The sequence below is a fragment of the Sturnus vulgaris genome, chromosome 5 (genome assembly GCF_052056855.1).
Source record: "Sturnus vulgaris isolate bStuVul1 chromosome 5, bStuVul1.hap1, whole genome shotgun sequence".
Taxonomy (NCBI): Eukaryota; Metazoa; Chordata; class Aves; order Passeriformes; family Sturnidae; genus Sturnus; species Sturnus vulgaris.
This window is the reverse complement of record NC_142247.1, coordinates 1,094,793-1,122,708: the sequence shown is the minus strand read 5'-3', so window position 1 is coordinate 1,122,708 and position 27,916 is coordinate 1,094,793. Positions and strand designations below refer to the sequence as shown.

The 27,916-nt window shown below is 39.7% G+C and overlaps 1 protein-coding gene across 2 annotated transcripts in view; it reads left to right on the top strand.

The window, feature by feature from the left end:
• Window positions 1-27,916, top strand: part of PIK3C2G (phosphatidylinositol-4-phosphate 3-kinase catalytic subunit type 2 gamma) — a 187,720-nt gene that overhangs the window by 98,909 nt on the left and 60,895 nt on the right. For both annotated transcript variants that reach the window (XM_088164523.1, XM_088164524.1), the window contains exons 19-24: window positions 9,203-9,383; window positions 10,975-11,082; window positions 13,312-13,404; window positions 15,564-15,693; window positions 17,620-17,756; window positions 19,824-19,993. In XM_088164523.1, coding sequence (XP_088020649.1) covers window positions 9,203-9,383; window positions 10,975-11,082; window positions 13,312-13,404; window positions 15,564-15,693; window positions 17,620-17,756; window positions 19,824-19,993 — 819 coding nt within the window. The remainder of the gene's footprint in view (window positions 1-9,202; window positions 9,384-10,974; window positions 11,083-13,311; window positions 13,405-15,563; window positions 15,694-17,619; window positions 17,757-19,823; window positions 19,994-27,916) is intronic.

Here is a 27,916-nt window from a genome sequence, read left to right as displayed (position 1 = left end):
AGCTCTGCAGAACAGGTTCTTTTGAATGCCATAATATTTGAAAAACAATGTCAGTGTCTTATCCTATTTCTCCACCCCTCTAAACCAAACTCTTCCTTTCCCGTGCCCAGAGTCATAAAAAAAAAAAGAAAAGTAATCTGGAAACTCTAGGATTATAAAGTAAAGATCTGTCTCAGAATGTATGAATAAAATCTGAACTGCTCCTGTTATGAGCAGCCAAGGGCTTTAATGACCTTGTAGAAAGACAATTTCAGTTTTCTCCCTGAAGCAAGTTCTGAGTTAGTATATTAATGTCATGGTTTAACCCCAGAGGGCAAGCAAGCCCCACACAGCCACTGACTCACTGTCCCCTGTGGTGGGATGGGGCAGACAATTAGAGAAGAGAGAAAATTCATGGACTGAGATGAAGGTATTGGACAGGAAAAGCAAAAGCTGAACAAGGAATTCATTCTTCACACCCCATGGGCAGGCAGGTGTTCCATCATCCACCTTGGGCACTTGGGAAGACAAACACCATCACCCCAAATTTTCCTCCTTCCTCCTCCTCCTTCCCCATCCTTGTTTGCTGAGCAGGATCCACATGGTCTGGGTCAGCTCACCCAGCTCTGTCCCCTTCTAACTTTTTGTGCACCCCCAGCTCACTCACTTGTGTGTTGGGGTGAGGAGCAGAAAAGATTTTGGCTCTTCAAACATCTGAATTATCAACTGTTTGTCCAGCACAGATCCAAAACACAGCCCCATATCACCTACTGGGAAGGAAATAAGCTCTACCCCAGATAAAACCAGCAGAACTAAAAAAAAAATAAAATAAAATTTTTTTAAAAATATTATTTATTTTTTAATTAACCCACAAAGTAAAGTTACCAAAGTACTGTAGTGTTACTCATTTAATTCTGTGTTTTTGTGTATATTTGGATTGCCCAGTGCATGCAGAACCATACAAAATTAGTTCTGTGTCTTACATTGTGTTTTAAAGTGTCATGGGGGATTTTTTTAGCTCAGCTGTGAAGCTAATGGGAACCACAGATGCTATCCAAAGCCATTTTGATAGACACAAACTACCCAAACAATAGGCAGCTGAAGAAAAACATTTTCAGTTTCTCCTCCTGTGTATTGCTGTGCTAATTGTGGCCTAAATTCAGAAACAGTACAAAGCTTTGCAAGTCCATTGGCTCTCATGGATTGCTTCAATCTGAATTCATTTTGCATTTTATTTATATAGTTTGAAAGTAGAGTAGCTTAGTCACCTCCTGGATCCAAGTAATTGCTGGCACATTGGACAACATGCCAATAAAACCATTGCTTATTTTAGTGGTGATTATCCCATCTAATCCCATTCACTGCTAGCTCCCAGTGCATCACCCACTGGGAAGAGCACAACAATTTCTGTTATGCCTGGAATGAATGGCTCATTTCAGTTCCTGTGCATGGATTTACTCTGAACTCTCACAGTGACAGATTGTTGGACAATTTCAGCCTTGCTGATGCTGGTGTAAGATACTGCATGGAATTCTGACAACAAAACGTCATTTGTTCTGAGGAGAAAAATCTGCTTTTTTTTTTGGGGAAAAGCACAGACAGGGACGTGCTCAGGCACGTGGAGAAGGCACTGGCAAAGATGGAACCAGACTTTTCAAAATTAGTGCCAGACTGGAATGCCAAGTTTCTCATTGAATGGAAAATAATACCAATATCCAATTGATAATGTTCACGAAGACATTAAATACAATGCCTTTGTTAAACAAGGTTCTTTTCTATTTTCTTATTTCCAAATGCAGTTTTTGGAGAGGAGATTTAATCTCTTTAAAAAGGCAGTGGTGGTACTTCTTTTATTAATATTTAAAAGCAGTCCAACCTACAGCTGTTGTCTGAGCTGAAGTCACCCTTGGTATTTAATGACATTCAGAGTAAAGGATTTTCATTTCTGTAGCTTTGGATTGAAGTTTTATTAGGGTGGCATTTTTGGTGGACCCCACTCAGAGATTCTGGAGTTATCTGAGGGCAGTACTGCTGCACACAGGTGCATTTTGAAACTACCTCTAAATTTTGGTGTGCTGATGTTCTGCTGGAAATGTTTGGGTTTTTTTTTGTTTGGGATAGTCTGTTTATAAATTTCTGCTTTCACAGCCTACCCAATGAAGAGGAGCAGACTAGAAAAAGACAAAAGACTTTGCTAACAATTTTTTTTTATTTTAATTTTTATTTTTTACCAAGTGGAGCAGAATGAGACACTGTTAGCACTGCTTTTTACCAGGTGCTCCTTGTAGCACTTATATTGATGTCATCATATTCAGTCAACAAATTGGAAAAGACCTTGTGAGGATGATTGTTTCTTGCTTAAACCTTAGACCAAGCAGCATCTATCTCTGGCAGTGACAGTGGGACCTGTGCATCATTAGAATTTCGAATTAATTCTTGATGCAGTTCATTTTCAAGGTTCATTTCATTTCTCTTTCACTTTCAAGCTCTTTCTCCTCCAGACAACACCAGTTTTATCTGGGATTCATTTTCTTAATGCAAAGTGTGTGCAGCCAACTATATTACATATCAAATAAAACATTTTTCTGCAGGGTTTGGCACCTGGCCTGCAGAGTGTGGCACAGCCTTTGTTTCCTCTGATCTGGCAATTTTTCTGTGAGTCAGCAGGACACGAATTCCACGGTTCAGGCATTCAGTGGGAGTGGGAGGAGCTGCCTTGACTGAACCTACTGAATCCAGTGGTTTGTCTGAATGCAAATTGTGTTGTGGTGTTCATAAAGAACTTAGAGGGGTTAGAAAATAATGGCAGTGTTGTGTTCCTCAAGCCTAACCCCCAGACTTTTTATGTTTTCAGCAAGATTTTGTCATCAAAGGGAGATCAATGTGGTAGATTCCTGTTCTATGTTGTAAAGAATCAGGAAAACAAAAGCAAAGTACGCGGTGTGTTAGAAAACAATTCCACTTTAAGCAGAGTTATTTTCTGTTCGGGGGAATGCTTTGAAGAACGAGTCTATAAAAGCAGCTCTGTTTTGTGAGAAGTAGCGTGTGGAACTGGCTGCAGGTTTCTTGTGTGAGAGGACTGAAGAGCCCAAAACACCTGAACAGCTGCTGTTCTTCACCTTGGGGATTTGTATTGGTTACAAAGATTCAGAGAAAATGTACCACACCTCGCTCAGTCGGCTCAAGAAACACAAACTTTCCTTCTCTCCTTGTTCTGGAATAGAAATAAAGGTGAAAGGTCAGCACATGAGGCAGAGCTTTGCCCCTTGTGCCTCTCCCTTTCTGCTGGCAGGGAGAGCAGAAGGAAATTCAGTCTTCATCCCCCCAGCCGAGCGGATCTCCTTGCCCTGTGTTTCTGTAAATCCACGGGAAATGTTCATTACTGCAGGCAGGGACAATTGCAGTGTCCCTCCCACCCTTCCTGCACAGTAACTTCTCCCTAATTGACTTTGCTCCCCACCTTCCCCTGCAGAAATGGAATTGTTCTCAAGTGCCAGGTATTTTGTGCTTCTCAAGTGCTTGTTTTTACGTTTGTTTTTTTTGTCTGGTCTTTTGTTGTCTGCAATGTCCCAGTAGCTCTACCCACAATGGTGCTGTTGTTCCCGTGTTTCTGTTTCCTTTTCTTTGATTTGCAGCACACAAATCAACACCTTTCTAGAGTTGGGGACTGGTTGAGGAGATAAACAAGCAAAGAGAGGTTTTACTTTAATTAACTGAGTAATTAATTATCAGCAGAAGCTTCTCCCTCATCCCCAAGTCACAGAGTAGCCGGGGTTCATCTCCAGCTGTACATTTTTGTCATCCCTGTCACCCGTGTGTCTCCGGGGGGTTTGCACTGAGACTGGAGGAGCTGCAAAGCCTCAGTGAAGTCCTGCAGGCAGACCAGCCCTGTTATTCTCCTGTTTAAGAACACAAACAGTAAAATGTTTTCTTGGAGGAGTGGAAAATGAAAGCAGTGAGAAGCTTCAGGCGTGTGCCCCAGCTCCGTGGCACAATAAAGCACAATAAAGCAAAATAAAGCAAAATAAAGCACATTAAAGCACATTAAAGCACAATACAGCACACAGGACAGGTCAGGGGTTTTGCAGATTTCTGGGGATAATCAGGACAGATGGCAGCCTCAGACACAGGAGCTGTTCAGTGGTAGAGAAATGTTTTGGTGTGTTAATCTTTGATACAAAGGGCTGGGGAGGATAATATTAAAGTAATTCGTGCCATAATGAGCAGCAGTCTTGTTCCACTGTTTTCTTCTTCTGTGATTTGTCCTGCCTCCAACTTAGCAAAACACAAAACAAACCTGAAATTCGCCTTCAGAACAAAGCACATTGATTTCCTTGGTCGGGTTTAGCAAAGACTGATCAGCAGCAGGAGGTACCCGAGCACCCACTCACACCCCTGAGGCATTTTGTTTTCATGGAGTGGCTCTGAATTCAAAAAACCTTTATTCAGAGTTTACAAAGTGTGTGCTGGTAGGCACCACTTTTGTGTAACAAATCCCAGCAGAGCACTTGGAAACAAATTAACCAAATGATTAACGGGATTAATTATTGACAAATTATTAACATATGAATAATTTTACAATTATTAACATGTTTATAATTGACAAATTGTTAACAAATAATCCTGATATCATGTCTAAATAACCCAGTTAAACTGCTTTGCTCCTCTGTACCAGCTCGGTGCTAAGCCTGCAGTGAGTTACTGCAAATCCTGGACTTGACTTCTTGGGGTTGGGTTGGGTTTTTTTTTTGTTACCCTGTGGCTTGACAGGCTACTTGTGAGCAAATCTGTCCTGTCAGGCATCACTCTCCGGGTCACCCTGCTCCCCTTTCTGAAGGAGACGAGGAACAGATGCTCGAGCAGCAGCAGATTTGTCTGAGCCACCTCACTCCTTCATCTGTGTGCCAAATCCTCCTCAGAGAGCAGGCTGTGTCAGCTGCCCTGTCTCCCAGCACCACAGAGGGACATCGAGGCCAGCTCACCTCTTTTTCCACCAAGATCCATCCAATTTCCTTCTTTTTTCCCCCCTTTTTTTTTTTTTTTTTTTTTTTTCTTTATTACCCTTTTCTCTATAGCTGCCAGGTTTAGCCCTGGTTCTCCTCCTCTGACACAGCAGCCTGACTCAATCCCACCTTCCCTTCTCTCCCGTGGCACAAATCTCTCAGTCCTCTTGCATTTCTACACCCAAAAAAACCCCCACACACCCACCTGGGGCTGTGAGTGGCAGGAAATGGGGCTGGGGCCACCTTGCAGACGTGGGGCAGGTGAGGGCAGAAAGGAGCAGCAGCAGCAGCAGGAGGCAGATGCATCTTTCAAGGCTTACCTGACTTCATTTCTAGAGTTCAGGTGAACTTCCCTCTGTGCTTTTTCACAAAGGTGACCTGGGGACAAGAGCAGACCTTGCTGAGAACGAGAGTGTTTGTCTCAAATCACAAACATGAGGGGTAAGGAAACCTCTCTGCTGTCAGGAGCAAGATGCTCCATCTAGGCCTGGCATAAAGCCAGGCTTTTATACCGAGTTCTGCCTTGCAGAATCCTGTGAATATTATCAGGAAAAAAAACAACTTCACATGCTTCTTTACTGGCAGCCTTGGGCTTTAAATCATTCCAATTTTGTCTTCCTCTGTCACAGCTAGGCATCCTGTTCTAACTTGAAAATTTCATTAGTGTCTTGAGCACTTCTCCATCCCACAGCTTCAGAAGCTGCAGATTTCTTCCCATCTCCTCTGAGTTCTCACCATGGCAGGGTGAAGATGTGTGTGCCAGCAAGTTGGGAAGGCAGAACTGCAACAACATATTCCTTCATTTGCTGAATAAACATTTCAGCAGAGCCCACAATGAGCCATCACATTAAAATCTGTCCTTTGCATCCTCTTTGGGACCACTTTTATAAAATGGACGTGGAAGTCAGACCCAGTTAGTACAAATCCTTTTGCAAGGGAAGCTCTGCAGGCTTTTAGGAGCCCAGCTGCCCCAGTGGGCAGGCAGAGAAGTCGTGTTGCTCTACCAGTTCTTTGACATGTTTTGAGTGTAGAGCCCTGTTGGAGTGTCTAAAATAGAAGCTTCTCTGAGTCCCTGAGAGAGAGAGAGAAAAGAATGCAGGCATTGAATTCAAACCTTTAGAGAAATTAAAATATATTAAACCACACTGACATGAAGTAAAAGTGTAAGTTTTAGTTTTAAGTAGGAATATTATTTAGCACAGAGATAAGAAGTGGAAATGTCTCAGTTTTAAGTAAGTGGGGATATAGTTTAAGTGCTTTAAGAGAGTAAAAAGCCCTAAAGCCTAGTTTAAAGTTCAGTAACTTAGCTCCAGATATAATGAAAACATAGCAGAGCATTGCTTGCATTTCTAGATAGAACAGATAGAACTATTTGCATGAATAGATAGAACTGCATGTGTAAATTATGTGTAAGAACTGGCACTACTTTCTTATTTTAAATTTCAGTTATAATAGGTGTAGAAAGAATGTTTTAGGTTCGTGTTTTTAGTTGATTGGATGGTTCATGAATAAAATCCCTCGTGTTGCACTGTCAAAAGCTGCCCTGTGTGTGCAGGTTGGGGATGTGCTGCCAGGGATGTGGATTTCAGCAGTGGCATCATGAATGCCTCAGCTTTCCCCATGGACTCCTGGGAGGATTCAGACTCCATTCACCCTCTGTCCTCATGGACACCTTGTGCATGAGCTCTCTCAATCTGGCCCATAATCCTTGCTCAGAAAGGAAAATGAAATCATTACATCATGCATGCATATAAGCTTATTTTCTGTAAACAATCAGCCCCAAGAATAATAAAAAAATGGATTTCCTACATTGATCTGTGTTATGCAGGGAGTAGCTCTGTTTAAAATAGTAAACCATTTTGGTTTTGCTTTTGTGCTTCCTGTTTGTGAAATCCTAAGCCTTTCATTTTAGGGAAACAAAAGCTGGTTTAGTGTTCTCTATATCTGAGAAGATTAAAGAGCTCTCTCAAACATGGAGAGGTAGCCTTTATGGATTCCCTAAATATGTACCACTAAAAATGGAGCAGGTGAATGAATGTGATTTAGATACTCAGGAGCTGATTCCAGTGCAAGCCTCAGTGCAGACAAGGCTCTGCACCAGCCTTAGAGGTCCAGTTCAAAACAGAAATCTCAGTGGTGGTTCAGGGGCATTTGTATTTGCAGGACAGAAAATTTCATCTGAATGTGTGTCTGAAAAATGCAACGTTTGGCTGGACTGAGGTCGAGCTGGGCTTTGCTTTGCTAAACTAAAATTCCTGCCCAGGTGACAATTTGGATTGTAGCAGTGATGCTTTTATTTAGAAAATAATCAGCAAGCCTCTCCCTGACGTGCTGTGGGAGTGGACTCTGGTTTTATTTGTCGTGGTCCTGTTTGGCTGCAGCAGAGTGAAAGGCCAGTGCAGGGTGTGCTGTGACACACAGGGCTGCTCCCTGTACTGCACCCATCCCTTCCAGTGCAGCAATTGCATTTCCTGGCATGTCTGAAATGATGTGAGCTATTGACATTTAAACAGATGAGCCCCATCCTGTGGAATCTTGGACTTACTCTGATGGAAATAGGAAAGAAGATGTTTATCCACTGCCATGGGTGCTCTCAGCTTTCCCCAGTTTGGGAAGGGCTCAGGGTAAGGGCACAGCAGCCTCTGTGTGCTGAGCTTTGCCTTCCACCAGGCATTGCAATGACAGCTTGTATTTGTAATTATTTGTTTTTACTAGTCTACAGGGGACCAAAAAAAAAAAAAATAAATAAAAGGGAATTTCAGACTTCTCCAGAGAGTGTTGATGATAAACTTCTCATAGAGTGTTGATGATAAACTTCTCATATCACTTCCCTTTCATGTCTAGGCATTTCTGATAGAAACACTACTCATTCTTTAAGGATTTTTAAATCCTCACATGTTCAGAGGTTTTGTGCAACTGGAAAGGCTTTTCAGAAACCAGTAGGTGATATTATATAGCAGAAGAGGAGCTAGAAAAATCATTGCTTCCTAAAAGATCCCTGATCACCAAAAGAGGCCTGTGCTGCAGTGGCAATACTGTAATGCCTTATCTATAATTTGAAGGAGCTGAAGAGAGGAATTAGAATTTTTCACCCTTAAATATCAGTGCTTCGAGTAATTTCTTGTTGCTTTTTGCTTTGTGACATACTCATATGTGACATTCATTCATGTGATGTGCCTTGAAAGTCAAGAGCTTCTCTGATTTCTGTCCTGTCAAAAGCAGCATTATTTTTTAGGTCGGGGAAACTGCATTCAGAGTCAGACATTTATGAGGAATTTAAGGTTTGAGATGTCCTTAAGGATGAAGCTGATTTTTCTCACACAAAAGCAAGGGAAATCCCAGGTGATGGGCAGGATGTTCTAACAACAACACAGAGCTGGTGATTCCATCTACACTTGCAAAAATAAATCAAACAGTGTGCAAAAAAACCTCTGGCCCACATAAAGAAAACATTTCCCAATGATCAATTTGATTAACTAAAAAAAAAAAAAAAAACCTCTAAACTCCTCAGCTTTCCTGACCCAAATAAATGTGTAATTAGATTGCATGGTGATTATTATTAAAAAGAGTATGGGATTGGTTTTATTTCTGATTTTTATGTTGACAGTAACTCCAGTTCCAAAGCTTTTGCAAGCTTCAGAAGAGCTAAAAGCTGAGTTTTTCTTTAGACCAGCACTTACCAGTAAAGAACAGAATAAAATGGGCTCATTTCACTCTTTTTAGCAGTATAGGCAATTTCAGAAATGTCTCCTCAGCTTAAAATAGTGAAAGTTTCTAGAATTGATGGTACATCTGAGACTGAAACAGTCTTTAAATGCACCTCCTAGCTGAAAGATGTGCCTGCTGCTATAAATGAACTAGCAGGAGAAAGAAATATTTAGGGATATATATTTAACACTGGACTTCAAAAATGCCACTTCTTTTCACTTTGTTGACTTTTCTTGCAGAAATAAGAAGCAATACAGGCATTACACTATGTATGACACTTAGAGATGACACTTTTCTGTTGATTCAATAGATTTGGAATCTCATTATTTATCAAATGGGACTTGAGTCTCATTGCCTACAAGCAATAACATTTTTTTTTTTCATTCTCTGCTGCCCAAAGTGACCAAAAGTAGATTAGTCTGGAGTTTATTGTTCCTGCTGGAACAGATATATAATAAAATTCATTTTTAGATACACGGATTTATTTTTTTTTTTCCCCCTCCTTCCTTCAGGCTGCTGAAGAATGCACAGAACGAAGTTCATTTCAGAATGTGGTATAAGAAACTACTGGCTGCTCTCCAATTCTGTGCTGGACAAGCCCTGAACAATGAGTTTTCTAAGGAAGAAAAACTCCTCCGAATTCTGGAAGACATTGCCACAAAAGTGAAAGCTGCCAGTGACCCAAAAAGAAAGGTTTGTTAAAAAATACTGCCCCTTCCTCCTGAGCTTCTCTAGGCAATTTTAGTTTTTCTAAGGTGATTCCTCTTTCTTTTAATACCCTTTACATAAAGAAACCAAAGATTAAACTTTATACATATTTTTCTGCTCTGAAAACAGGTAACACAGATATTTAATGGGACAACTCTCATCACTGTTAACCCCTGAGGTCTGCAGATCTTTGAAGCCATTTCAATTCCTTCATCAGTGGCTTCTCAAATGGACTTGGAGGTGGCCAGAAATAATGGCACCAAAGCTGATTGTCATTTCACTGAGAGGAATGCTCACATTCAGCACCTCACCCCAAAATATTTGACTCCTGTAGAGCTGCAGCGTTTCTTGAAAGCTTTGCTAAGAGTTGTTCTTGGCAGGGTGGACATATCCTCATTTCTCAGCAAGGACAAGCAGAGTGGAATGTGGTTAAAATCTCAAATGTAGCTCTCAGCAATGATCACTGAGATCTGCAGAGCTGCCTCCTTGGCATTAGAAACTTGCAGTTGTCTTCTGCAGTGGGTGCAGCTTTTACACTGAATAAGTGCATTTCCAGTTCAGAACTGTTAATTTTCCAGGACAGCTGCTGTTATCTACCTGGTGTATAAAACTGCTTCTTGTGGAAATCACAGCAAGGCAGAGCAGAAAGCCAAATAAAAATATACTTGCCACTGCTGGTTATCATGAATGGTCTCATGAATCTTTCTGCCTTGTTAAGGACTCAAAGATTTTCAAAGGGTTTCTCAGAAAACTCTCAGTGCTTCTACTGAGATCAGCAAAGCAAACACAGAAGCAAAAAGACAAAAATATTTGCAAAAGGAAAATCCATGTAAAGAGAAAGAAATAGTAGTAATACATTATACATCAGTGATGCATAATTCAGATTTTAGAGATTAATCTCAAGGCTGCAGTTACTGTGATAAAGCTCCCAAACCTTGCACTTGACAGAGTTAGGCAAGGGAGATCATAGAGTTGGGGCAACAAGCAGCAAGTTGGGAAGATCTTAGGGAAGGCAATAAACCCCATGAGGTACAGCAGAGCAATACAAGGCTGATCAACCCCAGTGAAGGGCATTGAACCACAATGCTTTGGGTTGGAAGAGACCTGAAAAAAAATCCTCTAATTCCACTCCCCTGCCATGGGCTGGGACACCTCCCACTAGACCAGGTTGGCCCATCCAGCCTGGTTTCACAGGTAGAGATTTTATTCTGACACCCAATCCAAACTTTCCCTCCTTCAATCTGAAGCCACTCTCCTCTTTCCTGTCACTCCATGCTCTCACAGGCTCTTTCCATCCCAACCTATGGGGCTTTGAGCTGGCAGCACATCTGGGCACGAGAAAAAAAAAAATAAATAAATAAAAGCATCAATGTGGAGTAAAATTGCAATTCCTATTTCTGATACCCCAGTGTGACCTCACAAGCTGCTCTAAGGCCACACAGCTGCTGCCAGCTTGGGAAATTGCACTGCTTGTTTAAAGTCCAGAAAGACAATCTGAATGAATAAATGAATAAATAGACAACTAAATGAATAAATAAGCTGTTTTTGGTGTTCTCTCCTGTTTGCCATGCTGCAGGAGGTGTTGCACGTGGAGCTCAGCAGGCTGCAGCAGTTCCTGCAGCAGGTGAAGCTCTGCCGGCTCCCCCTGAGCCCCGCGCTCGTCGTGCAGGGCATAGAGGCAGATGTAAGTTGTCACCAGTTACATTCTCAATTTTTGGGGGTTTTTTTTTAGCATAAAGGGGAGAAGGAGATAATGCCTGCCTCGACTGGGAAATGGTCACAGTGGTATTGAGCATAAATCCCACCAGCCTGAACTCCTCCAAAGGTTGAGGCAGAGGGGACAGGATGGGTGGGGAAGGTGCTGCCTGTGTGTCACCCCAGCCAGAGATTTCATCTCTGAGCACCCCATTCCCAACCCAGCTGCCCTGCTGGGAATGGCAAAGGCACCTGGGAGCTGGCTCCCACCAGGTAGCCCTTGGTGATCAGTGCTTTCCCATCCAAGACTCCCTCATATCAGGGATGGGAGCAGCAGAAAGTCTGGAGCCAGCTCTCTGTTTGCTGAGAATTGCTAAAATATTAACATATTAAATATTCACACTAGCTTATCTGTGTCTATGACCCCTATTAAAAATGACTTGAGGATAAAGGAAACAGCAATGCTCTTCAGTGTTACTTGACTTGACTTTGACTGCAGCACTGAGATTCAGTTATTCATTGCTCAAAAATATTTTCATAAACAACATCATGCCAGGAGTAAGCTGATTTATCTCTGGAGAAGGGAAATGTATCCAGCATGAAATAAAAAACAAACCTGAGCAGCCATATATATTACCAGTTCTAACTGCCTAATTACAGCAATTTGTGCTCTATTTTTGTTCTCTGGCTCATTATCCATAGTAGACCTGATTCTAAGAGGTGCTGATCCTTTCAATTGCCTCTGACCTGTGTTTCTCCAAATAATTGCAGTTCAGCCTTGATCTGGCTGAGAACAGAAGTCTTGCAGCACCCCACAGGCTTGGGGGAATTGTGTGTGATGCAAGTCAGAAGGATTTGAAGCCTGCTGCTTCTCCCTGCTTTCAGGCTTTTGCAAATAATGACTAATGGAAAGGTATCTCACCATAAAATCCTGCTATTTGTACTGCACCAGCTTGGCTGGACAGATACAAAAACGTTTAAATGTAATGATCTGAGCAGGTATTTTTCTTTTCATTTTCCTTATATCATTATAAGCCATTATCTTTCTATAAATACATGGAGTTTCTTGATTGGACTGTGCACGTCAGTATAATCATGCAAATTAGAACTTTTAAGTGCTTATAATTACCTAAATTTAATTCATTTTGGTGTCATCTATTGATTTTACCAGTAGCAAGCCCTGCTCCCAGCTCTACCAGAGCCACAGGAACTTTTCAAGCACTCAACTGAGACATTTAAATCTGCAAACTGAGACATTTAAATCTCCAAAATTCCCTGTGGGGTCGGGATCTCATAGCTGAAAATGGCTCTGGCCCATCACAGAGCTGTGCTGTGGCTCAGACAATATTTGCAATATTTGCAATATTTGCAATATTTGCAATATTTGGAGGTTTGTGCCACTCTTTGAGATGCTCAGATGAAAAGCTGTGTCTGGTGGAGCTCAGATGATGCTCCCTGACACTGCAAGGACAGCAGCAGCTCCTGTGGGTGCTCATTATTCCCAGGAACCAGACCATGAATTCTCCATTGTCTTAGCTGGCTTTGAGGGGTTTCCCCAGCACCCCTCCTTGGATATTTTTAATAAGGACAATAATTCCACCCCAAACTCTGACAGGATTTGCAGGGATTGGCTCCTTAATGCTTTTGGAAGCCCTTTGAGATCTTCAGGTGGAAGGAGCTGGAGAGCATGAAAGTTTGTGCTTAATTAAGATAAATTCCACATAAAATAGAGCATTATTTTCAAAATTTCCTGGGTCCTCAGCCAGGGGGATGTCACCAAAGAAATGAGCAGGTTCTTTGTTCCCATGGCTGATTGGCCAGGGCTGGGTTTTTTTTCAGAAAACAATGGGACCAAAGGCTTTTCAATGCTTTAAGACTCATTAGATCAATCTTACATAATTCATCCACCCAGCTCCAGGCAAAGCTTATTGTTGATAGGCCTGGGTGCAAACGAAGAAACAATTAGCACATAAAATATTATCTGTTCATATGGCCTGATATCTAAGTGAAGCAAGTTGTCTGGGGAAAAGAATTTCTTGTTTTTCACACCCAATGAAACAGTCACCAATATCAAGAATTCTTTATTTTTTTTTCTGCCACTGCTATTGAGCAGTGTTTAAAGCTGGCTTTTTTTTTTTTTTCATTGGTATTGTATTGGCCTGCTGGTTTGTATATGTGACACTGTTGTTCTTCTGTCTCATCTTGCTTTCCCCTGCAGTCATGTTCTTATTTCACATCCAATGCTTTTCCCTTGAAAATCTCCTTCATCAATGCGAATGCTCCAAGTGGAAACATCAATGTTATTTTTAAGGTATGTTCTCCCTCTCATCCTCAGCTCTTTTGGTATGGAAATGATCATTTAAAATTCACCTAATTTATGATTTAAACCTTGAGTCTGAGAATAGTTGATTTAGCTCTGCTGCTTGTTTATCTCTATTATTGTTGACACTAGAACTTGTAATGAAATATGTTGAGGCAACAAACTGAAGTGTCACCTTTTGGATCAACAGGGAATCAAACAAATTATGGCAGATTTTTTTTTTCCTTAGTGAAGAGAACCAGACTAGAATATAAAACTCATATTTTAAACCTAGTTTATTAATGACATCAAAGTCAGAGGGCAAGTCCCAGAGAAGAGCTAGATCAGAGTGACTGAACTCTCCTTGTCCATTTGTCTCTAAAAAAAACCCCAAAATATTGGATTTTAGAGGCTTCATTTGCCACACAAACCTAAATCTGCCCCTGTCAGCCAGCGTGGGGGAATGAGCTGAGGAGGGTGGAGGAGAGGAACTCAAATAAACTCTGGCTCAAAATAAACTCTGCTTTATTCTGCATTTGTCACCTAGAAAAGCTTCAGAGTTCAGGACAGCCCATCCACAAAAACAGTGCATGCATTCTAAAGTTAGTTCTCTTTCAAAAGAGCAAGTTTTCCCTGAAAGTGGATACTGGAGAATTAGAGAATACAAGTTCATGGAATGGCTGATGGATACAAAATAGTTGGTTTCCAATGACAATATTCTTAGATATTTTGCAGAATCATTTTCCAAATGTGAAATCTTAAAAATTGATATAAAAAAAAAAAAAAAAAAAAAAAAAAAAGCCATCTTAAATTAACTTACCCTTTCGAGCAGCTGTGATTCTCAGAAACAGAAGTAAACTTTCCAGGCCTGCTAAGGGGAGAAATCAGCAATTTTAAGTTTTTCTGAGTATTTAGAAACCTGGTTCATATGCTGTTTCATCTGAGAATTAATATTAAGTAGCAGCTTCCTACCCACTAGAGCAAACACCTGCTCATGGGGCTTTTAAACAATGACATTGGTCCTATTCAAACATTTATTTTTTTTTCCTACCTAGTGATGTTCAGCAGCCAACTCATTGTCCAGCTGCTGGAATTATTAAAGCTGCTGTCACCTCCTCCTGTCAGTGAAACATTGTGTTAAAATAATTTTTACTTGTACCATTGTTCCATTGCTTCTTCATGACAGATAACTCATACAGAAATGAGAAGCACAATAAATGATAAGGGTATCTCACTAAATTGTCTTCCCACTGTATATTTGAGGGAAGGTAAGTGGAGAGAATAAGATTTTTTTTTTTGCCTTTTTTGCTTTTTTTTTTTTTTTTTGCTAAGAAGAATTAATTGGAGTCAAGATTACCTTTTGATGGGAGAAAAATAGATTCAGATATTTTGTCTTTTTAAAAATGAATTTATGTCTCCTCAAGTTCTTTTTCCCCTGCAGTAAATGGCTGTAGATTGGAATGCTTGTGTAAAAAGAATGTAATGAAAGAATAAAGCACTTAAAATAACAATAAAAGTTATGTATTTTACATGGAGTGGATATGGGGAAACAAAAAATCAGGGCTGTTGTTTTCACAGGCCATTTACTCAGCCATGGGTGAAAATAATCTCTTCATTAATTCTTATGGCTATAATTAAAGCCCCATTTCACTGAGATTATTGTTTGACTAACTCCATGGGGAGAGGGGTCATCACTGCTTGGAACTGAACACGAATCACGTTATGGATAAAATGTAAATTTGTGATGAAATTCCCTTGCAAATACCAACTTTGTGAGGCTTAGTGTTAGGCAAACATTGTCATTTGTGCAGAGGGATCTAGCATTAAGTAGACTTTAAAAATGTAACTAAATTAGGATCCTACCTCCGGATTAAATTTTCCAACTCGAATAATTACATGGGAATTCTAAGCAGAAAGGCCAAAGTTAAGCAGGGATCATTTGTTTTGTACCGTTTGTCGTTGTAGCATCTCAAAACTGCTCCTGCCTGTGTGTGCCACCTACTCTGTCCTCTCTGACACAGAAAGATCATTGAGAACTTTGAAGGAAAATAAGACAGAGTTCCTGAAATGAATGCAGCTGCTTTGGTGGCCTAAAAAGTCCCAGTGAAACAGGACATTATTTCTGTCTGGTATTGAAGGAGGAAACTGAATTTCTTGTGCAATTTTCTCAGATAGGTGATGATCTACGTCAAGATATGTTGGTTCTGCAAATTGTTCGAGTGATGGACAACATTTGGCTCCAAGAGGGACTGGATATGCAAATGATCATTTATAGGTGTTTATCTACAGGGAAAGGACAAGGTCAGTCTCAACTTTCAAAAGGAGCCTGTATTACATTATTCATATTTCATGTAAACACTGGTGTATAAAATTTATTCCTTCTGCTTCTCTAGAACTCTTTGGATTTTACAGCAACTTAGGGGATGATTTTTCCAAAAGCCTCGACGCTGTCAGCTTCCAAAACATTCTTAAATTCACATCAAAAAGAGGGCTTTGGAGAAAATTGGCCACAGCCACTGAAATTTTAATCTAGTGTAGTCCTACACAGATGCTTAAATGAGCCTAGATGCATGTGGCTGCAGAAAGTACCTGCAGACAAGTGATGACAGCTTTGTGCTGTTGATTTTGAAATATTATTCTTGTGATTTATGTAGCTTAGGGCAGGCCTGACTCATCTGAAAACTCTATTTCTCTCTTTTATGGTTGTTATAGCAGAGCTGGAGCAGGGACACCAATTGCTTGCTGTAGAAATCTGCTGACAGCAGTAAGCTGGTTATATTTCCCTGACCAAATCTTCTACTGGAAATAATCCTAGCTCAAATAGAAGGCTGATGTATCCAGATTACCTGCTGTACAAAAGCCATTAAAGTGGAAAAATTAAAAGAAAATCATTGCTTTCTGAGCCACAAAGTGAACATGAGAGAGGAGGAACGATCTAAAGGAAATAAGAGCAAAGTATAGATGAGTTCAGGCACAAGGCATGTGGTTGTGGTGACCTGGAAAAAACTCCTCCCTTCTTTGTAGGGATGGAAATCAGAGCTTGAAAGCTTCTGCTTCAAAGGCAGATAATACAGGAATACTATTTCTGGACATGACATTATATACAGACTCTGCTATACACCAATGCTTAATTTGATGTTTGCCAGGAGAGATGCAGGGACCATCAGCAAATTTTATTCTGTCCCTGACAGTCTCTTCCTTCCAGCATCACAGCAGCAAAAATCCCCCCCATTGTCTCTCAGTTTTTCCAGATGTTTTTCCTCATGAGTTTCCACCAGTGCTAAGATAATTGATTGAGAGTTAATAATTAGGGATAAAGAACAAGTGGTCACATAGGACACGTGTTTGGGTGCACAGGTTTTCCAAGTCCTAGGTGATGACTCTTTCCCACACAAGGGGGATGGGAGATGATAATTTCATGGTCATGCAATCACAGAAATCACTTGTCACTGAAATTCAGTGAAAGCTGAATAAATCATTAGGAGAATTGCACTTTCCAGGCGTGGTGAAGTAGAGGAGCCCATCACCAAGTGAAATTCTTGGGGAATTCGTGGTGCAGGGATGTTCTGCCAGGGGAGCACACCTGGGGACAGGCACAGAGAGCTGGAAATTCAGGTCTCAGGACCAAAAAAAGGGAATGAAGGGATTGCAGCAGAGGATTCAGGTGAAGCATTGCAAAGGGCTTGGCTTCTCTCTGCACTTCAGAGCCCCAGCCTGTGACAAACTGCACCAGGATCATTCCTGCACTGCCCTGTCCCCTTTCTGCAAGCTGGGATCAGCATCACAAACTCCAGAATAATTTCTGCACCTTTCTAGACAACAGAAGTGTATTAAACAACTTTATAGATATTAGTAAATATCTGATCCTGCTTTTTATTTCTTTTTAGTTTTGTACATGTTCTACCCACTTTGAATCTCGATAAATTGTTCACTTTGAGACAGTTATATCCACAATATTGTTATTGATGATTTTATTTCTCCTTCCTTCCTTGCCCCTTTCCACTCAGTGCCCTTCATCTCTAATTTCCAAAGTGCAAGAGTAAAACAATTCTCATCTATATTTTCTGCAGCATTCATTATTTTGAAGCTTTTAATATGTTTTTTTGGTTGTTTGGGTTTTTTTTTTTCTGCATGGAATGATCAAACAACAGGCAATATGCATTTATTGACTTCCTGTGTTTTTCAAGTTGAAGATTTTTCATGCAAACTCTTTTTCCCTCTGATTAGGGCTGGTACAGATGGTGCCAGATGCTACCACACTAGCAAAGATCCACAGGGAGTCTGGGCTGATAGGACCACTGAAAGAAAACACAATTAAAAAATGGTTTCACCATCACCATCCTCTGGAATCGAGTTACCAAGAGGTAACATCATCATGAAGTTTATTACACATTTCATGCTATGCCATGGGGGGGAAAAAAAAAAAGAAGCAAATTACAGCAGGCAGCAAAATCGAGTGGCTCAGACATGAGACAAACAAGTCTCATGCAGAGAAACCAGGGAATCCACTCAAATGCCACTCTCTGTCTAAGGGAATATTGCTTTTTATCAGGTGCATGGTATTGCATTTTCTATAAAATGTGTTACAGAGGTGTTTTGAAATTTAGTAGGAAAGTGAAGAGAAATTAAAAGAGAAATTGTCTTGAACTCAGAAAAAAAAATTTTGGTCAGCTCTTTAATTTTTTTTTTTATTTTATATAAAATATATAAAGTTTTGGCAGATTTCCTGTATTTAGGAACAGCCATGCCAATACCTAGAGTTTCAGAAAGCTGCTTTATCAAAACCACCTAGTCATAGCTGAAATACAGAAAATCATTTTTATATCACATGTTCTCTGGGATCCCATGTAAGGCACCTGATTTGATGAAAATAAGTGTTCTGCCTGAACCAAACAATTGGAAATTTTATTTATAGAATCAAAGGTTTTCCAAGGAAATCTTTCTATCAATCCCTCGTTGGGTGGGTTTGATCTGAGGGGCCCCTGAAAAAATTTTCAATTTTTGTGTTTCTGGGACAATCTTTATAATCTGTTTTCCAGGCAAACAATAAATTAGTGGCCAAAATTTTAAATTTAAAGGAATGCTTTGAGTATTTAGCACCCTGAGAATGAAATGCTTTTAGAGGAGTTTGTTAGTAGATGTGTATTAGAAATATGTTTGGTAAACTTTAGTAATTTTGTAATTATTCCAAAGGCATTTTTCTCACTCACATTTTGACAATGAACACTTGAATTCCTCATATCTCATTTGATTCTATTAAACAGGAACAATCTGTGTAGAATGGGGTTTTTTTTAAAAAGTTTTTGTGTTTACAGTTTCACAGTGAAAGCATAGACAGCATTGCAATTCAAAAGTGAGGTACTGCTAATTATTGATTGAAAACTTGATTTCTTGCTGCTGTTTGTAAACAATACCATTAATGTGGAATATTCTAAAGCCAATTCCTATCCAATTTCTTCCAATTTTTTAAGTATATAAAATGCAGTCAGATCTGATTACACAGAGTATGCATAAAATTACTTCTGTGCATTCCCTTTGTGCTTGCCAGTGAATGAACTTTTCTCTTTTTTTACTCCTTCATAATTGTTTTACTCACACAGTACTGGATCTAAGGTGCTCAGAAAACTGGTCCAGAATAAACTTTAATATCCTCATTTTACAGTTGGGTGAACAAAAATCATAGAAAGCTTAAATGTTTTATCCAAGGTCATCAAAGTGAATAAGTAGCAGAGTTAGACACAAAATTCAGCCAACTCCTGAGCTGTGCCTTTGCAGGTGGGACCCAGCATCCACAGGGGATTCCTGAAAGCCTAAATACTCATTTGCCTTGTGAATTTTTCCCCAAAAATAGTAAGATCCAGATTAGGAGGGTTTGGGTTTGTATATTACATTGTATTTAGATTAATGTATATTACATTGTGATTTAGATTCATGGGACATGAACTGAGTTCTGGAGAAAAGAAAAAATAAATTATTGTAAGTACAAAGCAGTGCATTGGATGTAGAACAACCTGAATCCTTTACAAAGCAAATGGTTAAATTTGTGCATTTTCAGACCATTTCCTAAAGGTTGTTTTTGCAATATGCCTGCAGAACACTGAACAGAAAATGCCAAGGAGTTTTTTTTTTTTTTTCTTAAGCACCTTTTGCCTTAAAGTTTGCTTTAGGCTTCCAGGTATCTTTGGAACACAAGGTGAAAACCTCATGCATAAAATCGTTCTTGTGCTGGAACTTTGAAATGTTTGAGTGCCATCCCTAAACCATTCCTACTCAGACCTTTCTCGTGAATCTTTTTTCAAAATTGCCTGGTAAAATTTGAACCTGTTAAAATAGCATAGCATTTGTAAAATCATATTTAAAAAAAAAAAAAAAAATTACCATCAAAACTAAATCTGGATATTTCATGTAAGAGGTTTTGTTTTGCTCACTAGGCCATAAGGAATTTCTTTTATTCCTGTGCTGGCTGGTGTGTTGTTACCTTCATCCTGGGAGTCTGTGATCGACACAGTGACAACATCATGCTGACAAAAGCTGGCCACATGTTCCACATCGATTTTGGAAGATTCCTGGGTCATGCACAGATGTTTGGAAGCATTAGAAGGTTGGTATCTCTATGGTTTCTATAGTAAGATTTAAAGCAGTGGTCTGAAATTTCAAAACCTTATCAACTCCCATGAAAAAATACAAATGAGATTATGCTTTCTTCTTTATTTTTCTTCCTGTATTTTCCAAAACAACACATTTTTGTTGTTTCTTGAAAGTTCTAAAAAGTGCAAGAATGAGTGGAAAAGGATTAAAAGACGTTGGAGATCCATTCTCAGTGTAAAAGAAAAATTTAAATCCTTGTTTGGTCAGGAATTTGAATGATGTCATTCAGTAGTGACCAGAACAGAAGAATTCTGGTGGTGCCCATTGCTTTTTTTTTTTTACCCCCAACAGAAGAGGGTTCCTAAAATGGATCTCAGTCCATATATCTATTTAATTGACAACTTTCTTCTCATATTCCGAGAAGGAACCAAAGTTTCCAAGTAGACATGGAGAATAATTAAATGATGCCTCTGTGGGTAAATTTGCAAACTTTTTCCTTACCTTTTGAAGTTCCACATCAAACCACACTGAGCTCAGGGGTTGTTTTGCAAAAAATCTGATTACCTTGGTAGGTGTGATGGAGCTGTGTCATGCTAAAGAGAAATAAAGCAGTGTGATCATGTATCCCAGTTCCTAATGTGAACGTGTTGTGGAGGAATGAATTGAAAGGGAACAAGGACAGGGTAATGCCAGCATGTCCAAAACACAAAGGAGCTGTTAGAGCACAGTAAGGAATGGATGAATGATCCATTTCAGTGGCCAGATGAGCAGTGTGTGTATGCCTTTCATCCATATTTTCTAAAAATTGCTAGAACAAGTATCAGAATTAAGTTTGAGCTAATTTTGGATTTGTTTGGGGGGTTTTTTTGGTTTTTTTTGAGTTAATCTGGCCTCTGTCTGCACTAGACTATCTCAGTGTGTTAGACAGACATAACAGCATGGGAGTATTGATATGAGGGAGCTGATGAGGATAATAAGCACTTCTAAGTCAGGCAGTCAAAAGATTTACTTGCTGTGCTTAGAATTATCATCCATCATTCAAGATATGCACCCTTAATCCTCCTTATTTGCTGTGGAAAGAATAAATCAGAGCAGAGTAATAAAAACACACCCATGCACACTCCTTGTCAAGTGCTGCATCCTTCTCTACAACAAACCTCCTGTTGGAACCTAGCAGGAATTTCCTCGAGTTGTAATTTTATATAAACAAAAAAAAAAAAAAATCACTTAGTTGAGTGAATGACAGGATGAAGTAAATATAAGAGGAGGGGACACGACAACCAAATTTAAATGGTGTAATAGCAATAATGAAAATAAATATTGATGTTTCTGTTTTGCAGCTCAGTTATGCTACACCTTCTTATTAAGTCTGTGAAAATTTAAAATATATTCCCTTCCACAAACAGCAGCCTCTTTTCCTGTTTCTCCATGCAGTGTGCTGCTTTTAAACTACAGAATAAAATCACACATTTTATAATTTTCATTCCTGGACTGCCCTCAGGATTCCTTAGGAAAATTGAGTCTCCCACCTAAGAGCAGGTTGTAAACACCACGGGACAATCATTGTTTGCCTCTGCAAATGAGCAGATACAGTATAAATGTTTTAGTGATTTATTAATCACTAAAATCTATTAATCACATTATCAATGACTATTGTTCTTATGAGTCGTGTACACCTCCATGAAATGTAACATTATTTGGAGCACAGGAACACGGGGATATCACATTTTTTTACAGGTCACAAATTTCAGGCTCTCTCAAAATTTGAAGCTCTCAGTGCTGGTTGTTTCTCCTCATTGCCACAAGGCAAATCCTGAAACAGGTTTGGCCTCTGGTTTCTTTAGCAGCTCTTATATTGTACTTTTCTTTGAGTTCTTATTCCATTTTTATTTGAGTTTTTGCACTCCCACAGTACCATACTCTAAAATAAAATTGAAAAACAGCAGCGTGAAGCTGACGTGGTTCATCCAGTCATGCTCACTTTTGTATTCCTGATTGCATGAGACCTCAAAAAGGGATTAGTAAACCTTCCTCAATTCCTGCCCTCATCTTTAAATGTTTGATTAGTAAACCTTCCTCAATTCCTGCCCTCATCTTTAAATGATTGATTAGTAAACCTTCCTCATTCCTGCCCTCATCTTTAAATGATATCCAATACTTCTGCTCAGTTTTGATTCCAACTTCAAATTCAGTATTTCCTGACATGAGAGGGGAGAGGAATTAGGAACTTTCTCCATGTGCATTCACAGTGCAGAAAATACTTTAATAGTATTTTACTATTAGTATTTTACTATTAGTATTTACTTTATTTTATTATTTTATTTTATTATTTTAGTAATATACTATTTAGTATTAATAGTGCTAATACCTCTTCTTTCCTTGGGTCTAGAGCTAATATTTCACAAGTGTTGGGGGGAGTCCTATGACTGTTTAACCAAGAGCATAACAACAGAGACCTTGGCACAAGAATAATTCCCAAAGTCCCATAGGAAACTTCCCTACTGAACCATGAGATTTCATTATCTTCTCTATTTTTTTTTTTTAATCACCTTTTCCTAGCAGTAATAAAATGCTCCTTTCATTCTCTAACCCAGCCTCCACTTTTGACCCTACATTCCCCCAAACCAGGCAAGCCTGCAGGTACACTTCAAACAAAGGTACAGAGAAAGATTTCTTGTTTAATTTCATATTTCTTGTTTAATTTCCTCCTATAACTGCCTCATTCTTCACTCCTGAGTGTCCTGTGGTAATCAGACCCACTTATACATGAATAGCTGTGATGGAATTATCCAGGACTAGGGCAGTCATAAGAGGTTTGGAAGAAGCTTCTGGCTCATGGTTTCACCTGCCATGCTTTGCCTTTGTTTTTTTGTGGGTTTTTTTTTTTTTTTTTCCTTTCAGTTCTGACCATCTCCTTTTGAACATTCCTTCCTTGGTGAATTAAGCAGCAAGAGATTTATTTAAATCCTGTGCTAACTGAACTAATCCAAAATTCAGCAGTCAATCCCCACTACCAATCACTTCCAGCACTTCCATCTGTAATTTTTTTTTTTTAGTCAGGGATGTGTGGTGTGAGACTTGGTGGCAAGACATGAAATGTTCAGCTGATGGCACACTGGAAATTCAGTTTTTGATACCAACAGTGGTAAATTCTGTAAATATCCAGTCATCCTCATTTCCTCCAGCACTCACTCTTCATTTCCCTGACCTGAGCCACTGAGACCCTCTTGTCCCTTTGCCAAACTAATCCTGGCTCTTGGCGTGGTTTTCCCAGGATTTAAATCTGCTAAGTTGGTTTTCTTCTACAAAGTTAATTACTAGAGACAGCCTAACTATTCCTTTGGGAAATTCTGGTTATTAGGGAAGTTCCAAAAATATGGGAAAATTATGTTTCCCACATTTTCTTCCTAGGTTGGTGTTTTATGATAATGAGAAGCATTTCAGATCTGAGTATATAGAAATGTAGAAGTGTCTCTTTTTATTTTGAAAGAAATACATTTCATCTTTAGTGTTAATAACCTAAAAAGTGTGTTAATGTCTCACTAGAAGTGTTGATTTTTAAAAAAATAAATAAATAAAATTCTGGTATTTCTTTCTAGAACAGAAATGTTGGCATATGGAATAATAAGTTCTATCTCCATTTTTTTATTGTATTATATCTACATTTTTTCTCTTTTTTCCTAAAAAAAAAAATTGATAATAATAGATTTAGCTTTTTTCTTTTTACTTTTAGAATTTTTATTTAGAGCACTCATATAGAGGCAAAAACTTGAAAGCATAATCGAAATTCTTTTTGTTTTCTAAATTTCTTTTCTAAACAAATGTTTTGTTTTCTAAAATTTCTGCACAAAAACTTGTACCAACCTGTATTGGATGTTGCAAGATTTCAGTGGGTATTTTCAGCATTAAGAATTAATTCTCTGGAGTTTATTTTTCTGCCATGATGGGTATGGCTTTATTGGTTTCTGTGAAATGGTAACTCCTAATTCTTTGCCACTATTCACTTCCAGCACTTCCTGTGTACCACCCTCCCAAAAATCTCTGACTGAAACCCTGGAAAGATTTAATTTCATGACTGAAAGCACCTCAGTAGCCCAAATGATTTTAACAGGATTATACAGATGCTTAAAATAAAGAATGAAAGGGGAAATATGCACAAAAAAACCCTGTAGGTGAAAATTGAATTTATCAGGGAAGAAGCTCATCACTTTTGAAATTCAAATGCCCAAATTTGTCCCAAACTGAGCAGCAGAAGTTCTGAGAGCCCATGAGCAGCACGAGGTGCAGTCAGGGGCTCAGATTCATTTCTCTGATTTTTGTCTGCCCTTAGGGTAGGAGTTTATTCTTGCTGGCCTGGTGCTTTCTCTGATTTTTCAGCCTGGATGGCAGTTTGCCCTTTTCTGTTGTTGTTTCTTTATTTGGTTGGGTTTTTTTTTTTTTTTTTTTTGCTTGTTTGGGGGTTTTAGGTTGGTTTGTTTGTTTGTTTAAGTACTAGCCTCTTGTGGAGGGAATTCAACTGCAATGCTTTGAAATCAGAGTCAGTTTTGTTCACTGCCCACTTCATATCTTCAGGTTTTTTTTTTTGTTATCCTTTTCCAAGTACTCAGAAATTGGGGGAGGCAATGCTGTTTGTTCCATACCTTGTCTGTGTGGATTTGACCATATCCAGTTCTGTTCATGCAAGAGCCTTGTTCTTCTTGTTGAATTGAATTTCCTGGAAACCAGTTCTTGTCTGCTGCAGCTCTCAGAATCCTTCTTGGCTTTTCCTTCACTCCAAGGGTGGCATAAACTGCTTTCCAATATCTTCACTTTCTTGGAGAAGTTATCAGGTATTTATTCCTGTTAACAATCCTGTGGGCTGGACAAGTTTCTTGATGCTTCCAGAATTCCCTCTGCTGTGAGAGCCTGGCTGCACATGAGATATTTAAATCAAATTTTCCTCCTCCCTCCTCCTTCTATTATCCACCCTGAGATTTTCTGTAGGATATGGCTCTAGAGATGGGGAGTTCAACAATAAAACAGCAAGAAAAGAGGGGAAAGACATCATGGCCACTGTCCATTTTGATAATGGCTTTATTTGGAATCCTTTTCTGCTTTTACAGATGTGCATTTTCTCCTCCTGGCTCCCATCAGAAACACTGTATTGTATCACCCCTTCCTCTGAAAGCTTTCTGTACACACTTTTTTATGTTCAAGTGAGCTGTTCTCACTCAAACATACATTTATATTCAGGGGGAGCTGTTCTCACACACAGTCAAGTATACATCAAGCACTTTTAAATTAATCTCTGTTTCTTGGTCTTCTTTTTTTTTTTTTTTTTTCTTTTGCTTGTTCTGCACACTAAGCCTTTGTCCTTCATCCTTAACTGGAAAGCATGCTGATGTATTTAATTCATGTAGGATTTCATCCCCTGCCCCGAGGAATTTCTTTGCAATTCAATTTCTTCATCACTGGTTGATTTTTGCATTTTGCCTGGTGATATACAAATGCCCTGCAACCATCTATTACTGTGTTTTCTAAATATCCATCTCATACTGAAAAGGCCTGTGAGCTGAATATTCCGTGGGTAGGGCCCATAAACTTGTTCTGTTTCTTTTTTTAGGTTCCCAGTTTTAGAATCTTTTTCACTGCTGAGGGCCAGCCAGGACACAAAAAGCAATTGTCCAACAACCTCTGCTAACAAGAGGAATTGCTGCAATCTCCTTGTGAATTAACTCTCCAGTGGTTTATCAATAGGGTTAGTAATAAACCCTAACAAACACAGAAAATGAGATAGTTTTAGAAAATGGTGTAAGGCATGGGGAGTGCTGCACTGAGCACTGTCAAACATGGGTGTTGGAACCCTGAAACTTGGGATTTTTGAGTTTTCTGTGCTGTCAGGCACTGCCCCCCCTGCAGAACACTGCTTTTGACTTGAGCCCTTGGAGAAGGCTCCAAATTTGGGTGATGGGGTTAAAATCACTGGTGTGGAGTGAAATAGAAGTGTGTAATATCACATGGTGAAGGGTTTGGAATTTGAGGTTTTTATAATACAGTAACAGGTATGGAGGATGGAAGATGGAGGATTTTGGGTGCTGTCATTTTTGGTGCTCATCTTCCTCGTGGTTTCAGGTTGTGGTTTCTGGTTGGTCAGTCAGTGTCACACTGAGGGTCATGGGAAGTCAGTTATTGGGTTAAAAGGATAAATAATAGAGGTGTTCATTCTCTATTGCACTGTTCAGCTTTGTAGCAGCTGGATCTTGCTCCATAGTGAAATGTGTGTGATTGCACATGGTGAAGGGTTTGGAATTTGAGATTTTTATGATCTAGTAATAGGGATGGGACAAGATGGAGGTTCTTGGGTGTTGACTCTTTCCTCCTGTCTCCTTTTTCATGCTTTCAGGCAGTAGTTTTGTGGTTATATAAAAAATCCACAGTGCAGGTCACGAGTGTTTGGTTATTAAGTCAAAAGAATAAATAATACAGGTGTTAGCTCTTTATTAAACTGTTTAGCTTTTAAAAACCTTGTAACTAGCTGGATTCACCTCCATTTTGCTCACTTTTATCTGGTAGCTAGAAGTGTTGCAGAACTCCCTGTACTTTAAATAAGATTTAATAAACAACCAAAACCCCGACGAGAAATTCATCTCCGTGTTTTAATCCTAACTCTGAGTAACTGCAGAAAAAAATAAAGACAAACCACTAATCAAGTAGTGCAGCTAACCCCTAAATATGGGCACTGAAGGTGAAGTGTAGAAATTGGACTCCACCAGATGTTTTTTGCAGTGTGATTGCTGGTGACTGAGTGCAGGCTGCTTCGTGTGTGTCTGTCAGGATTGAGCCCAGCCCAGCTAAGAGGGGCTTGGGCTGGACACAGGGAAGCTTCCTGTGCCTGGTTAGGAAGGACAGGACAATGTCTGAAATTACTCAAGACAAGTTTGTTCCTAAAGCAGAGCAGATCTTCATTCTGGGAGAATCTTTGTAGGAATGTCCCAAAGGGCACCATCAGCTCACTGCAGGGAAAGGCTGAAATTCTGTGACAAAAGTGAATAAATTCTGTGACAAAAGTGAATAAATTCGGTGCTTGGGCTGTGGCAGAACTGGAGATTGCAGCAGAGGCTGAGAGAAATCCAATCATGGAGAAATCCACCCAGAGAGAAATCCAATCATGGAGATAAATCCACTCAGAGAGAATTCCATGCAGAGAGAAATCCATGCAGAGATAAATCCACCCATAGAGAAACCCATCCAGAGAGAAATCCATCCAGAGAGAAATCCAATCAGAGAGAAATCCATGGAGAGAGAAATCCACCCAGAGATAAACCCATCCAGAGAGAAATCCATGCAGAGAGAAATCCATGCAGAGAGAAATTCACCCAGAGAGATAAATCCATCCAGAGATAAACCCATCCAGAGATAAATCCACCCAGAGGTTTCTCCAGCTGGTTTCTGTGTTCCCATTATTGCCCATTCCTTGCTCCAAGGGAAGGTTCCAGATGGGTCCCTGTGGCAGCACAGTGCCAAAATCTGGGTCTGTCCTTGGGGCTGGGCTAAGCCCAGCTGTGACCAGCCCTGTTCCCTGCAGTGTCAGCACAGCATTCCCACGGGACCAGGGCTGACCAAATCCCTGTGATTTACCCATCAGGAGCTCCCCCTGACCCACAGTATAAAGGGATTTTACTGAAGTCACCTTCCCTTGCAGGCAGAGGGGCACCAGTGACTCTGCCTCAGTTTCCAGGGGAAAATGGATGTTAACAAATGGTGATCAGAGCCCTTAGCTCAGGCAGGGATCACAGCTTGTTTTGCTCTATCCATTAAACATGATTAAATCTCGAGGTGACCAATTCAGTCACTGACAGGAACAATAAATCTCTCAGAATAGGACAGTCCAATGTGTGAAATGCTTTTTTTTTATGGCTGATCAAAATACTGGGTGTGTTCAACACAGTGATTTTAC